Below are 13,440 nucleotides of genomic sequence, written 5' to 3'. Positions count from 1 at the left end.
GGGAAGGGAAGGGGCAAGGAGAAGCTGCTGTGAGCGGGGCTGGGTGGTAAGGGAAGGGGCCAGGAAAAGCTGCTGCGATGGGGCTGGGTGGGAAGGGAAGGGCCGCCATTTTTCCCCTGCTTCTGGATTTTTGGTGAGTGGGGGAGGAGGCCCCAAATCAGGGGGTCCCCCGCCCAGGGCAGGGGATTGGGAAGCCTACTCTACCACCATGACAGAGTAATTAACCAAAAGCAACTCCATTTTTGTAATTTAAAACTTAAAATCTTTGTATATCCTAAATTCCTGAACTGACTGAATTCTGCTAATGCCATAAAAGGCATCAGCATCATAAAGAAATGTCAGATTAATAATGCAACTTTCCTGCTTGAAGTGCTGTACATTCAAGATCAACAAGTGCCATACTAGTGCTGTGCTCAAGATAAACAAATGCCTGGTGATGTCTGTCCTGAGCCCGGTCTCAGAATAAGATACAGGTTAGAACATGAAGACACAACCACAAACAGTTGCCTGTTATCCTTCAGATTACTGTGCCTTTGTAATTAAGTGCTAACGGGGCTTTTCAGATAGAAAAAGCCCAGCAGGAACTAATTTGTATATTAGGCCAAAAAAGCCCTGAGTGCTAAAATGTGCAATAAAATATACATACCTGCAGGACTGCCTCTCCCCATACGCTCCCTGAAGGGCTTTGTGATCTGCTGATCAATACCGGCTGGTAGTCCCTGGCCCAAAAGACATCTGTCTAGCCTCCACTAGAACTAGGTACATGGTGAATGTTAATTAAAACACAGTGAATAGGTCAGAGGATAATTGGAAATGAAAGATGATACTACATAATGCATTGTGGGTCTGTTAGAACTTTGGAGACTTATTTTCAGTATCTGGATTGGCTATCGCTCTGTAGTTTGAACTACTTAATAAAATAATTTCTGCTGAAGTCCAGCGCCTCTATTTGAATCCCTTGCTGAAAGCTGTCACAAGTACCTGTAAAAAAATTATTTTATTTCCGCCAATTTAAATTTTCATTATTACTAAAATTCCAAAAATTTCGGCGATTAAAACCAAACCTTTTAGAGTTGTCTTATAAAGTAGCTGCAGTTAAGAGGATGAAAAAATAATAATAAAGTTACTAAGGTTTAAAGGCAATGTATGTGAATAATGCATAAAGTGATAAAATACTGTTCTAGATAGTCTAGATCATTTATGAGCAAATTAAATGGTACTGACCCCACTACCAGCCCCTGTATGACCCCCACTGTTTATTTCCCTCCATTGAGAGAACTATCAAAATATTCCTACTTTCTGCTTCCTAACGCTTAACCAACTTACAAATATAATTTCAAGAATATAAGCCCTGTCTATACAAAAAAGGCATTAGCCCTCACTATATTTTAATGTTGGATAATTTTAAGCAGCTGAATCATTACTTAGAACCTTTGTAAAAACCAGTGTCATAGTGCTTAATCATTCTAACTTAATTCAGCTGATGGAATGAATTTTTTCCACAGGAGATGTCATTTATTAAAATTTGCTATCGTGGTACATTCGCGGTTTATCAGTACTATATACAGATGCTAGCAGTACAGCAGAGACCTAAACTAAGACAGCAATTTAAATGTTACTGTTAGATAAATTATTGAACGACACAGAAGTAACAGATTTAGCATTTGAAAATAAACAGGTACATTCTGAAACTAGATCTGAAACACAAAGACGGAAGGACACAATGGATGTGATTAGATGAGCAGTTTGGCCAGCCACAGCCACCCCTCTCCTCCAGATAGGCTTCCCAATCCCCAGGTCCCAGCGGGGGATCCCCTTGTTTTACAGGCTTTCCCCCTCCCCCAGCCAGCTGGCTGGCGGGGGAAGCTCCACCCCCACAGCCATTATGCACCTCCAGGAACGATTCCCATAGGGAATGATGGGGAATTGATCCGCGGGTATCGGGGCCCTGGGGGGGGCTGTTTTTTGAGGTAGAGGTGCCAAATTTTCAGTATAGCATCTAGTGCCTCTTCCCAAAATACCCCCCAAGTTTCAAAAAGATTGGACCAGGGGGTCCAATTCTACGAGCCCCAAAAGAAGGTGCCCCTATCCTTCATTATTTTCTATGGAAGGAAGGCATTTTAAAAGGTGTGTTGTCCCTTTAAATGTGATGGCCAGAACTCCCTTGGAGTTCAATTCTGCTTGTCACACCCTTGCTCCTGGCTCTGCCCCAATGTCTCCTGGCTCCACCCCCAAAGTCCCCAGATATTTCTTGACTTGGACTTGGCAACCCTACCTCCAGATTAAATGATACAACCACACACACAGATCTGGCCCCTATGCTCCACTCATCTTTAACTCACACTTAAACAATTCCCACATGGATTAAATAGCCACGGGCAAATTCCAATGGCTTCCCCAGCAAAGCGCTTCCATGTAGGGTTGCCAAGTCCAATTCAAGAAATATCTGGGGACTTTGGGGGTGGAGCCAGGAGACTTTGGGGGTGGAGCGAGGAGACATGGGGGGCGGAGCCAGGAACAAGGGTGTGACAAGCAGAATTGAACTCCAAGGAAGTTCTGGCCATCACATTTAAAGGGACAGCACACCTTTTAAAATGTTTTCCTTCCATAGGAAATAATGAAGGATAGGGGCACCTTCTTTTGGGGCTCATAGAATTGGACCCGCTGCTCCAATCGTTTTGAAACTTGGGGGGTACTTTGAGGAGAGGCACTAGATACTACATTAAAATTTTGGTGCCTCTACCTCAAAAAACAGCTCCCCTAGAGACGAAGCTATCAGGAGTCTCGCTGTTGACTCTGCTAATAGACACCTCTGTGTAAACAGGGAGGGATTCCAACAGAGATCAGAGCCCTTTTCTCTTTCATGAAAAATTAAACATTTTTTTCAAACTTTTGGGAACTCACACCCACACCTTCCCTGGACAGTAATTAACTTCTTCCAGTTCTGTCGACAGCCCAGTTTTCCAAAAAAAACAGAGTGGGATGGATTATTTTTCAAAGGAAGTGTTATTGAAACACTTCTCAGCCATGTCCTAAGAACGGGGAGGGGGGAACTGTCACAGTGTGACCTAGGAAGTGTGGTTTGAGGACATGGGCATTCATCCAGGACAGCTAGGCCCTCGCGGGGTCCTCGCAGGGTACCCAGAGGCTGCCCCATCCCCCCCTCCTCCTCCTCCCAGCTCTGAAAGGCGAGGCCCCGCGCCCTCGGAGCAGCCGTGCGGGCGCCCACTCAGCCTCATCCCTGCACATCCCAGCCGCCTCCTCCTCGCTCGCCCGCTGGAGAGCCGGCGGACGCACGCCAAGCTGCCCCGGCTCCGGCAGCCTTGGCGAGGTAGACGAGGAAGGAGGCGAGATGGCCGAGCTCAGCCACCCAAGGGAGGCCCACCCCGGTCCCGTGCGCGCCCTCCCGCCTGGCACTCACCACCTGGCGCGCAATCTCGGTGGCCGCCACGGCCCCTTCGCCGCCGCCTCCAGAAGCCAAGCGAGCTCCTTGGCGCCGTTTCCCCCCCTTCCCCCCCCCGCTTCCATTTTTGGGTGGGGCGGGGGAAGAGGGTGGAAATCCTGGAACCCCCTGCCAGAGCGGGAGGGTTGGGAAGCCTACTTCCATGACAGTTTTCCAGCTGTCTGGTTGCCCTGGTGTGCCATGGAAACGCATGAGACTGTTCCACTGTTCCCAGCAAATTATTTTTCCCCCCAACCCCAGTCTGAGGTGCACCAGCGCCCCCATATAACCAGCCAGGAACGTGTGTGCACTTGTCTGCTTCTGCGCATGCACTGCAGGAATTTGGGAAAAAATCCCCAACCCAGCCGCAGGTCTGTGGTTATGGTGTGTTAGCAACGTGAATGTCCGACTACAGGCCGTGCCACTTTGATGCCTGCTTAGCAGCTGCTGTCTTAGCAGCTGATCGATGTGAAGCAGTGCAAAATCAAGCCGCTGTTTAAAAGCTGAGTTCCCGCTGCGGTAACCTGCCCATCTGATCGTATCCAGTGATAGGTTTACCCATATGGATAGCTTTTCACCATACCATACCATACCATACCATACCATACCATACCATACCATACCATACCATACCAAACCTTTAATGGCATAATAGATAGCTTTTCACACTGTACCACATAGAATCTTTCAATAAAATAGCCTTATGGAGTTGCTGTGAGAGTTCAATATCTTCCCTCAAGAAAACACTTCTGTTATTTTCTCATCACTCAAACTGTAATATAATGTTTTGGGGGAAATGTGATTATTTCTTCACCTACCAGAACCGCTTTGATTTGAAATATCCCAAAACTGATTTAGGAACTGTCACTGGAGAGTCCCAGGGCATCACTGATACGAAACGACACTATTTTCCCCATGGCCATATCATATTACAACCCTAACAACTGCACTTGGCCTGCAGAGAAGCACAACAGTAAACTTGAGTAGCGTCAACAGAATTTCACCTCACCCTAGCAGCGAGTTTTCAGATTTTGCTTTGGACTTCTGCCAGAATGAGAAGGTTGCTTTGCAACTGCCTTGAACCATTAAGGTTCAGCCCCTTTATAGGCTCCCATTAAATACACTGAAGCATATGTTATCCAGTTGTTGCTGATGTTATATTATCCCTCTCACACACATACATGTAGGTATCTAGACAATGGCTACCCTTCCACAATTTGAACTAGTACTGCTGAAGTATCCAATTTCTAAAATGTAAAACAAGCATATTTTGAACTAATTATCTGGATATCTCAAAGTAATCTGCAGAATCTAACAAGACAGCAAAACCTCCGTTAAATGCTTAATAGTAAATTGAGAACAACAGTTCATCCATACTACACTAGTAAATAAAGCTTGTACATAATCATAAATATACACTTCTGTGGTTATAAATGGAAATGTTCTCCCCGTAACTAGCCAAACCCAAATCAAGTATGTAAACGAGCACAGAAATTCCTCAAATATTCCACCCTGCCTTTGACCTGAGAAACTGAGCTGGAGTATTGCCCTCCAACGTGAGCTAAAACTTGTCAAGAATTTGTACCAAACAAAACATCATTTTTCCTGCTTTTCCCCTAGTAATCAGCAGATGACGTATCACCAAATTTCACCATTCTACCTGCTATGGAAGTAAAAAAATTTTCCCCAATGTAAGGATGTGAAAAGTTGCATTTTTGACTTCTCAAAACTGGCATACTAAAATTCAGCTTTGCAGAAAGCAGACAAATATCCTAACAATTCTGATATCCTGTCAGAAAGCTCCTACAATATTAATTTTAAGAAGTTTTAAGAACTGAAGACCTATAAGAACCACCATAGTTACAAACAGTAACAAATTTAGTATGCATGCTAGATAAAGTCAAAACAGGAACATTTCATATAGTACAAAATAAGTTAAGAAAAAAAACTATTACTACTTGTACCATAAAGGTAAAGGTAGTCCCCTGTACAAGCACCAGTCGTTTTCAACTCTGGGGTGACGTTACTTTCACAACGTTTTCACGGCAGACTTTTTACGGGGTGGTTTGCCATTGCCTTCCCCAGTCATCTACACTTTCCCCCCAGCAAGCTGGTTACTCATTTTACCGACCTCGGAAGGATGGAACGCTGAGTCAACCTTGAGCCAGCTACCTGAATCCAGCTTCCACTGGGATCGAACTCAGGTCGTGTGCAGAGGGCTCCGACTGCAGTACTGCAGCTTCACCACTATGCGCCACGGGGCTCTGCTCAAAAAGGCAAAGGTAGTCCCCCGTGCAAGCACCAGTCATTTCTAACTCTGGGGTGACGTTGCTTTCACATTTTTACAGCAGACTTTTTATGGAGTGGTTTGCTATTGACTTCCCCAGTCATCTAGACTTCCCCCCCCCCCCGCAAGCTGGGTACTCATTTTACCGACCTCGGAAGGATGGAAGGCTGAGTCAACCTGAAGCCGGCTACCTGAACCAGTCTCTGCTGGGATCAAACTCAGGTCGTGAGCAGAGGGCTCTGACTGCAGTACTGCAGCATGTACCATAGAATCGGCTCAAATCAGGATTCCCTTTTCACTCATAAACCTGAATTTTAATGTTGAAGACTACATTCTTTAAGTCACCAGTGTTAAGGGATGACTAATCATTAGAACGTCAAATTGGGATGTGGGAGACTCAGGTTCAAATTCTCACTCTGCAATGAAAGCTTGCTAGTGGGCTAGTGACTCTCAGTCTAACCCACCTCACAGGGCTGTTGTGAGAATAAAGGAGAAGAGTGGGAAATGATGTAAACTGTTTGGGTCCCCACTGGGGAGAAAGGAAGGATAAAAATGAAGTAGATATTTTGACATCTACATGTGGAGGCATCCATATTTACCCAGCTCAGCTTTGAGCGGATTTGTACTATTATACCCAGGTCCACAGGCAGGATTTGTAAAGTCAGGGGGGGGCATGTATAGAGGCTCCCCACCTACCCCCCCCGCCATAACTCAGGTGCCAGACCTCCCCTTCCCCCCCCCCACTGCTGCTGCTGCCAATTGAGGGGCTGTGGGGGTAAAAGCTGAGAGGGTGGAGGCCACCAGTGCCCTCTCTGTCCCCCACAATTTAAATCACAAAGGAGGGACATCTAGGGGCAGCTGATCAGCAGGGCCTTTAAATGGTAAAGAAAGGGCAGCAGCTGCTCCTGGGCATCCCTCCTGCTGTGGCAGCAGCCGGGAGGGGGGGTGGGAGGGAAAGTCTAGGGCACCTGAGTGGGAGCACCCCAGCAAGAAGTCATGGGGTGTTTCCCCCACAGGCCCCCAGTAACTACAGGCCTGGTTATACCACGATACTAAGACAACACTAGGAAAACTACTTACCGGCAGAAACAGTGAAATAGTGTAATGGCTATTGGCTACCATTTCAAAAACTAAATTTTAAAAATGGCAACCGTGGCAAGCAGCTCAGAAGTTAACAATCAGAACTGCAAGCGCCAAAGGTGAAACAATTTGGTCCCGCGGAATAGGTGCCTGTCGCTCACATTCAAAGCTGATCACCACAAACTTTGACAATGATCAACAGCAACTGAATTAAAAAAATCACCATGTGTCTGCTCACAGGAGTTAAGCAAAGTAAGTTTGCCTGGCGGACGTGTTTGTACTGAGGTTCACAGAATGCCTACGGGCTAAAGGAGAGTTGCAGTTGTGGTAACCCCAGAAACAGAGCAAGCAAGGTAGTACACATGCATTCTAGATGTGCTTCTGGCACTCACTAGCTCCAGCATCAGAGGCAGATGCTGAGGATGGAAGGAATAAACAGGGCTCACCCCAGGTAAATGGAACATGGGCCAGGCAAAAAGCGGCTAGTATAAACAGGCATCGGGGATCCAAGCGAAAGGTCAATTCACGAGGCACCCAAGCAAACCCTTCATTCCCCACCCCCTGAAGTCAAGAGTGTGTGGAAGATGCCAACAGGAACAGGGAACTGGTTGGCCATGCAGCCACGCCTTATCAAACACCCAGGCTATTCCTCTCAGAATTGCCTCAGGTGACAGGAGCACACACAGAACACGATCTCGTATTGCAACCGCAGAGCAAGTCAGAACAGGCTCTCCGCACAAACACACACAAATCAGCCCTTTAAATAAATGGGAGGGCAACAAGGAAATATTGAAAAGCAATCACTTAACAATGACATCATCGGTTTTTTTGGGTGATTCTCAGGAATCCAAACATCAGCTGCAGACAGAAAAACTAGTGAGGAAGAAACTTAAGTTACATTGAGTATATATCCATATTGCAATTCAATCAACTGAGACATATTCAACACCTTTTGCTCCGTGAACAAGCAGCCAACATGAAGAATCATAAACTGCAGCCGGTAAGAAAGAAAGAAAAAGGATGACAAATTCTATCTTGGCAGAAAATGCCTGCATGAATACTTATCAAATTTCCAAACTGAAAGCAAGTTGCTTACATTCATTGGTATTTGCCACACCCCAAAACATTCCATGGTGCCAGTGCTGAAGTGATCTTCACTAGCTTAGTGGGTATTATGGCACATCCTAAACATTTAGTAGCAAGAACAACTTAACTTACAATAGCACAAGTGCAGTGCACAAGTCTGAACTGTTCATTCAGACTCATAGACTTTCACATTTTAAAAAAATCATCAGATGTGCAAAGAGTTTAATAAAAGTGAAAACTAGTCCTCCATGAGCCCTTTCACATCACCTTTCCAAACCAGATGGTACTCGTTATTGGCCCATCATTGTGTAAAACAGTTCCGGACAGCAATTTTCCTTCTGGTAATGAGCCATATCTGAAGTGCTGCATCATTTCAAACAGCACTACTTTCTTTTCCCGCTCTTTTTTTTGCAACACACGTGATCTTCCTCAGATGTGTTTGTTTTCGTTGGATGTTCTCTTGGGAGCACTATGGTGGACAAACAGTATCACAGATCAGCGGAATGGTTCCACCATTGGGATGCCTGGCTTCCACAGTCCTGTTTCAGGACCACCACACTCCAGGACCAAAGCTATGAAGGGGCGTCTGGGGGCCCTGCCCCGACTTCCTGCTGAGGCCCCCAACTGAGGGGGCCCCTGACCCGGCAGAGCAGGACAAGAGGGTGAGAGGTGGCAGCAGTACGTCTTTGTGCACTTATAGCCACCCAGCGGTGAACAAACAAAATCCCAGCTTGCTGCCTCTGCCTCCTTGCCCTCATCTCACCTTGCCCCAAGCTCACCTGCCTTCCTCCAGCAGCCTTCACTGTTTGCCACCTTGCCAGCCAGCCCCTCAACAGTCACACATCGATACACCACCTTGCCATTCTAGTCTGCTTGCTTGCCTTCCCTTTGTGGCTGCTGCCACACCATTGCTAGCCGCCTTGCCCATCAGCCCTGCAACAACCACACATCTGTGCGCCACCTTGCCATCCCAGGCTAGCAGCCATGCCACCTTGCCATCCCAGGCTGCAGCCATGCCATTGTTCACCACCCTGCCAGCCAGTCCCTCAACAGCTGCACTTCTGTACACCACCTCGCCATCCCAGGCCAGCCTGCCTGCTTTCCCTCAGCAGCGGCTGCACCCTGTCATCATTCGCTGGCCAGCCCCTCAACAGCGGCGTGTCCATGTGCTACCTCACCTGTCAGCCGGCCTCTCAGCAGCCACACATCTATGGTCTGCCTCGCCTGGCAGCCCCTTCTTGTGTGCAGAGACTCCCGCCTCTCCAAATACAAGAGAGAGCCGCCTGAACCTGTTTGTTTCAATTTGGTCACCCTCAAGGTAGCTCCTCATGGCAGGGGGGGGGGAGACTAGAGTGTGGGCATGGGCACTCCCCAGAGGGAGGGAGGGAGGGGAGTCAAGCCTGGCAGGGTCAGATAACTTAAATCAAATTACCTTTAATTAAATCATACTTTATTAAAATTATTAAATCACCTTTAATTCGATTAGCCGGTGCCCTCTCATAAATTAAAATGCCCCGATTAAAATAATCCCAGCTACAGTACTCTGGGGCATTTTACACAGCACCCCACAGTGATTCCGAGGAGGAAGGAAAGGATTTGAAACCAGAAGAAATCAGTTTTCATCAAGAACAGCTGAGGCACCCTTCCCAAACAGGATAAAAGTGGGATTGTGTGAAAAGGTAACAAAATTCTACTAGCAGCCAGCTACTAAAACGGATCTGTCTGAAATGACAGGAAAAAACCATTAGTAGCCAGTAACAAGAACGAAAGATAGGCTGACTGAAAAGGGCTCACATCAGGTACATTTCTGTTCAGCATCAGTCCACACTGGCCAATAGTCCTTCATATGAGGCACAAAATTTCCACAGCATTATACACTTCAGCACAGTAAACAACAAAGGATACATTATTAGACATTTGACTTTCCAAACAAACCTGGCTCCAGAAGTCTAGATTTAGCTGGATCATACTATATTTTGCCAGCCTCCTAAGTTTTTACCATGACATGAAGAAGATACCTACCCACTGTTTATTGCAAGCACCTACAATGTGCTGTTTCTGGCAAATATTTTACAAAACAATGTGACATAAATATGTTATGAGAAAAGGAACAATATTGTTTCCCTCTGGTTTTCCCTGCTAGCAAATGCCTCTGAAAATTTGCTAAAATTTCTAAATGAACTGTTCCCCAACTAATAATTCCAGAATCAAGAATCAATCCAACAGAATCTGGAAGCAGTAAGTTAAGGTGGGAGGGGGTCCCCGTGTTTCTGAACATAAATAACATGCATATTAATAGGATTTTGTTTCTCTCCAAGCATGAGCAAAACTACAATTATTCCAATCAACGTACTAAGACTTAAAAATTCTATACAGCTTCCTATAAAATAAAGTGGGCAACAGTAGCCAACAGATAACACTGACTTTCATTGCTAATATTCACTATAAACTTCTTTTCTCCACCCTTTTGTTTACTCATTCCCTTCCTTTAAACATCAATACCCCACTCATAAAACAACCATTTCAACGAGCAAAATATTTGTGGTGCAGCAAGGTGGAAGGAAAGATACCAGACTAAATGGTTAATTCAGCTAATTTCAAACCAATTTCTTCAGAATAAAATGTGGTTGAGACATCTTATTGCCATCTTCTTTGTCTCCACAAGTAAACAACGGTAACACACACGGCTCTTCCTGAGTTTGAACGGAGCGAATTAAGTCAACATTTTCATACCATTTACTTCTGGTGGCAGAGAGCTGACAAGAAAGACACTGAATACTAAGCTGCTTTGTACCCAAGCTTTACAGGTTCTCAACTGACCCATTCCTTAAACAAAAACGATTTCTGATATTGGGCAGACATAAATCGCTGTAGTACCCTCAATATCCAGTGGGCGGGGAAACTTCTAAAATAAAGCACCCTAAGATTAAAAAGATTTTGTTTCCGCCTCTGAGCATTACACAACGGGGACCATCAGAGGCAAAAGGGTTATTTCAGAATTGGATCCCAGTCCCTCAGTCTCAACGAGATTTCCCCATTCTAATCCACTACAGGAAGAGAGTCTGGTCCCATCTAGCAACTGAGGTGATCACCGCAAGAAATTCTGTGCTCTCCACTCACATGTAGTGGAGACAGGCACTGCGTGATTTAATATTCAAACCCTCACTCACAATAACCCTGGTAACAGAAATTGGGCAGAGAAAAGCAAAGCAAAACAGAAGGGATGTCTGATGCTCTTCTGCTGTACAGGCAAAAACAAATTGTCCACAGACAAACCTAGGGAAGCACGAGAAGGTAAATTATATCAGCAAGACAGGCAACACAGGTGGAATAACTGAAGGAGGAATTCACATCTTACTACATCCAGTGAAAGGGAATGCTAAAAGGGAAGAGACCATGTGTGCTTTTATCTCTCTGTATCACACAGAAGAAAGACATTTCACAACTTTTCAACATGGAACAAGGAAATCCACCACTGTCAGGAGACCAGATGTGTGTGTGGAGGGAGAGGAATAACACTCTTACTGTTACTGAATAACACTCTTACTGTCTTTCAGGAGACCAGATGTGTGTGTGGAGGGAGAGGAATAACACTCTTACTGTTTGCAATATTTGTACATGTCTATTTTTTCCTCTCTCTGCCCCTCTCCTTCCAGCCATTCTGTATTCGTTAGTCACGTTAAATGATGGGTTTTTATTGTGGCTCACTTCAGAGATAAGAACCCATCCATACAATTCACAGCTACGTACAGGAAAGAAATTCCACACACACGCAAGCGCACTTTCCCAAAGAAATAAGAAAGCAATGCTGAAAATTGCTGTCATTTCATATACCTCCTCTGCAGCATATCCATTCTATGGTCATGCCCCCCTCTCAAAAAAAAAAAAAATCCCAAAAGGAATCATGCAGCATCTTAAAAGAGGAACAATATTTGTATTCCAGGATAAGCGTACGTGGACTGTTAAAGGCACCACAACACTCTGGTTTGTGGGTGGTAATGATGCTCTACTCCGATGCAGGGGGGGGGGGGGGTTTGAAGGAATTTCCATATCCGTATGAAGCTGCCTTATACTGAATCAGACCCTCGGTCCATCCAAGTCAGTATTGTCTTCTCAGACTGGCAGCGGCTCTCCAGGGTCTCCAGCTGAGGTTTTTCACACCTCTTTGCCTGGACCCCTTTTTTTGGAGATGCCGGGGCTTGAACCTGGGACCTTCTGCTCTACCACCGAGCCACCGTCCCTCCCCAAATTTCATGCACCAGGAATCGGATCCTAGTATACCAGGAGCTGCTATAGGGGGGGCATCACAGCAGGGAAGGATTTCCTCCCCCTGCCACTATCCCTGGCTCAGCCCTTAAACATGCACCACGAAGCAAGCGACACGGCTCCGTCCCCACGTTCCTCCCCCTGCAGAAGCCCCTCCACTCCGACCTGGCTGCTTCTTCTCGCTCACGCCCAAAGGGGACTTTGCAAGCACGGCAAGGGGGGAGAGAGGGGATCCGTCTCCTCCCAAGCGGGCACCCCGAGCCCCCACTGCTCACCTGCACGACACCGACAGCTCCACCTTGGTCGCGGGGATGCTGGCGCTGAGCGGGTTAAAATCCCCCACGGTCGCCATGTTCCCGTATCTGTCCAGCTTGGACAGCTGCCCCAAGAGTTTGTCCGGGCCGAACATGGGGGGCGAGAAGCGACAGCAGGGAGGGGAGGAAGAGGTGGCGCTAAGGGAATCTCCCGGAGCCGCGGCCCGCGAGAGAGCGGGGGGCAGGAAGGGAGCAAGCAAAGCAAAGCGAGCGGGGAAGGGAAGCAGCCAGCAGCGGGCGGGTCGCTCGAGGGGGGGGGCGCTGGCGCGAGGCGGAGGAGCCGGCAGGGCGTGGGCTTTCGTGACGTCACGGAACTCGCGCGTGGGACCCTCCTCCCCTTATAACCGACCGCTTGGGGCCAACGGCAGGACCGCGGCCAACGCTGAGCCCGCAGCGGCGCCAGGCAGTTCGCTTCTGGGCCGCGGAGGAGAAGGCGTGGCTTAGCAAACTTCCTTGACGCGCGGGAGGCGGGAAACGGCGGAGAGGGGCTGCTAGGCGGGGTTACTCTCGGCGCGGCGTGCCTTCCTTCCCCGCTGGCAGCCCTTACTTGCGCGTGTCGGCTGAACGCCGATCTACAGCTGGAGAAAAGGGATTGCGGGAGGGAGAGCGGGACTGTGGCTCGGTGGTAGAGCATCTGCCTGGGAAGCGGAAGGTCCCCGGTTCAATCCCTGGCAGCTCCACAAAAAGGTCCAGGCAAATAGGCGTGAATGACCTCAGCTTGAGACCCTGGAGAGCCATGAATGGGGCTGTGGCTCAGTGCCAGAGCATCTGCTTGGGAAGCAGAAGGTCCCAGGTTCAATCCCTGGCATCTCCAACTAAAAAGGGTCAAGGCAAATAGGTGTGAAAAACCTCAGCTTGAGACCCTGGAGAGCCATGAATGGGGCTGTGGCTCAGTGGCAGAGCATCTGCTTGGGAAGCAGAAGGTCCCAGGTTCAATCCCTGACATCTCCAACTAAAAAGGGTCC

At 47.4% G+C, this 13,440-nt stretch overlaps 1 protein-coding gene across 1 annotated transcript in view; it reads right to left on the bottom strand.

The window, feature by feature from the left end:
- Positions 1-12,570, bottom strand: part of CPNE8 (copine 8) — a 142,069-nt gene extending 129,499 nt beyond the window's left edge. Inside the window, exon 1 of the mRNA XM_060244762.1 lies at positions 12,437-12,570. Coding sequence (XP_060100745.1) covers positions 12,437-12,570 — 134 coding nt within the window. The remainder of the gene's footprint in view (positions 1-12,436) is intronic.
- Positions 12,571-13,440: the final 870 nt, after the last annotated feature.

Source organism: Heteronotia binoei, chromosome 8, assembly GCF_032191835.1.
Source record: "Heteronotia binoei isolate CCM8104 ecotype False Entrance Well chromosome 8, APGP_CSIRO_Hbin_v1, whole genome shotgun sequence".
In the NCBI taxonomy this organism is placed as follows: Eukaryota; Metazoa; Chordata; class Lepidosauria; order Squamata; family Gekkonidae; genus Heteronotia; species Heteronotia binoei.
The sequence above is the reverse complement of the archived record's forward strand: the minus strand, read 5'-3'. Positions and strand labels throughout refer to the sequence as shown.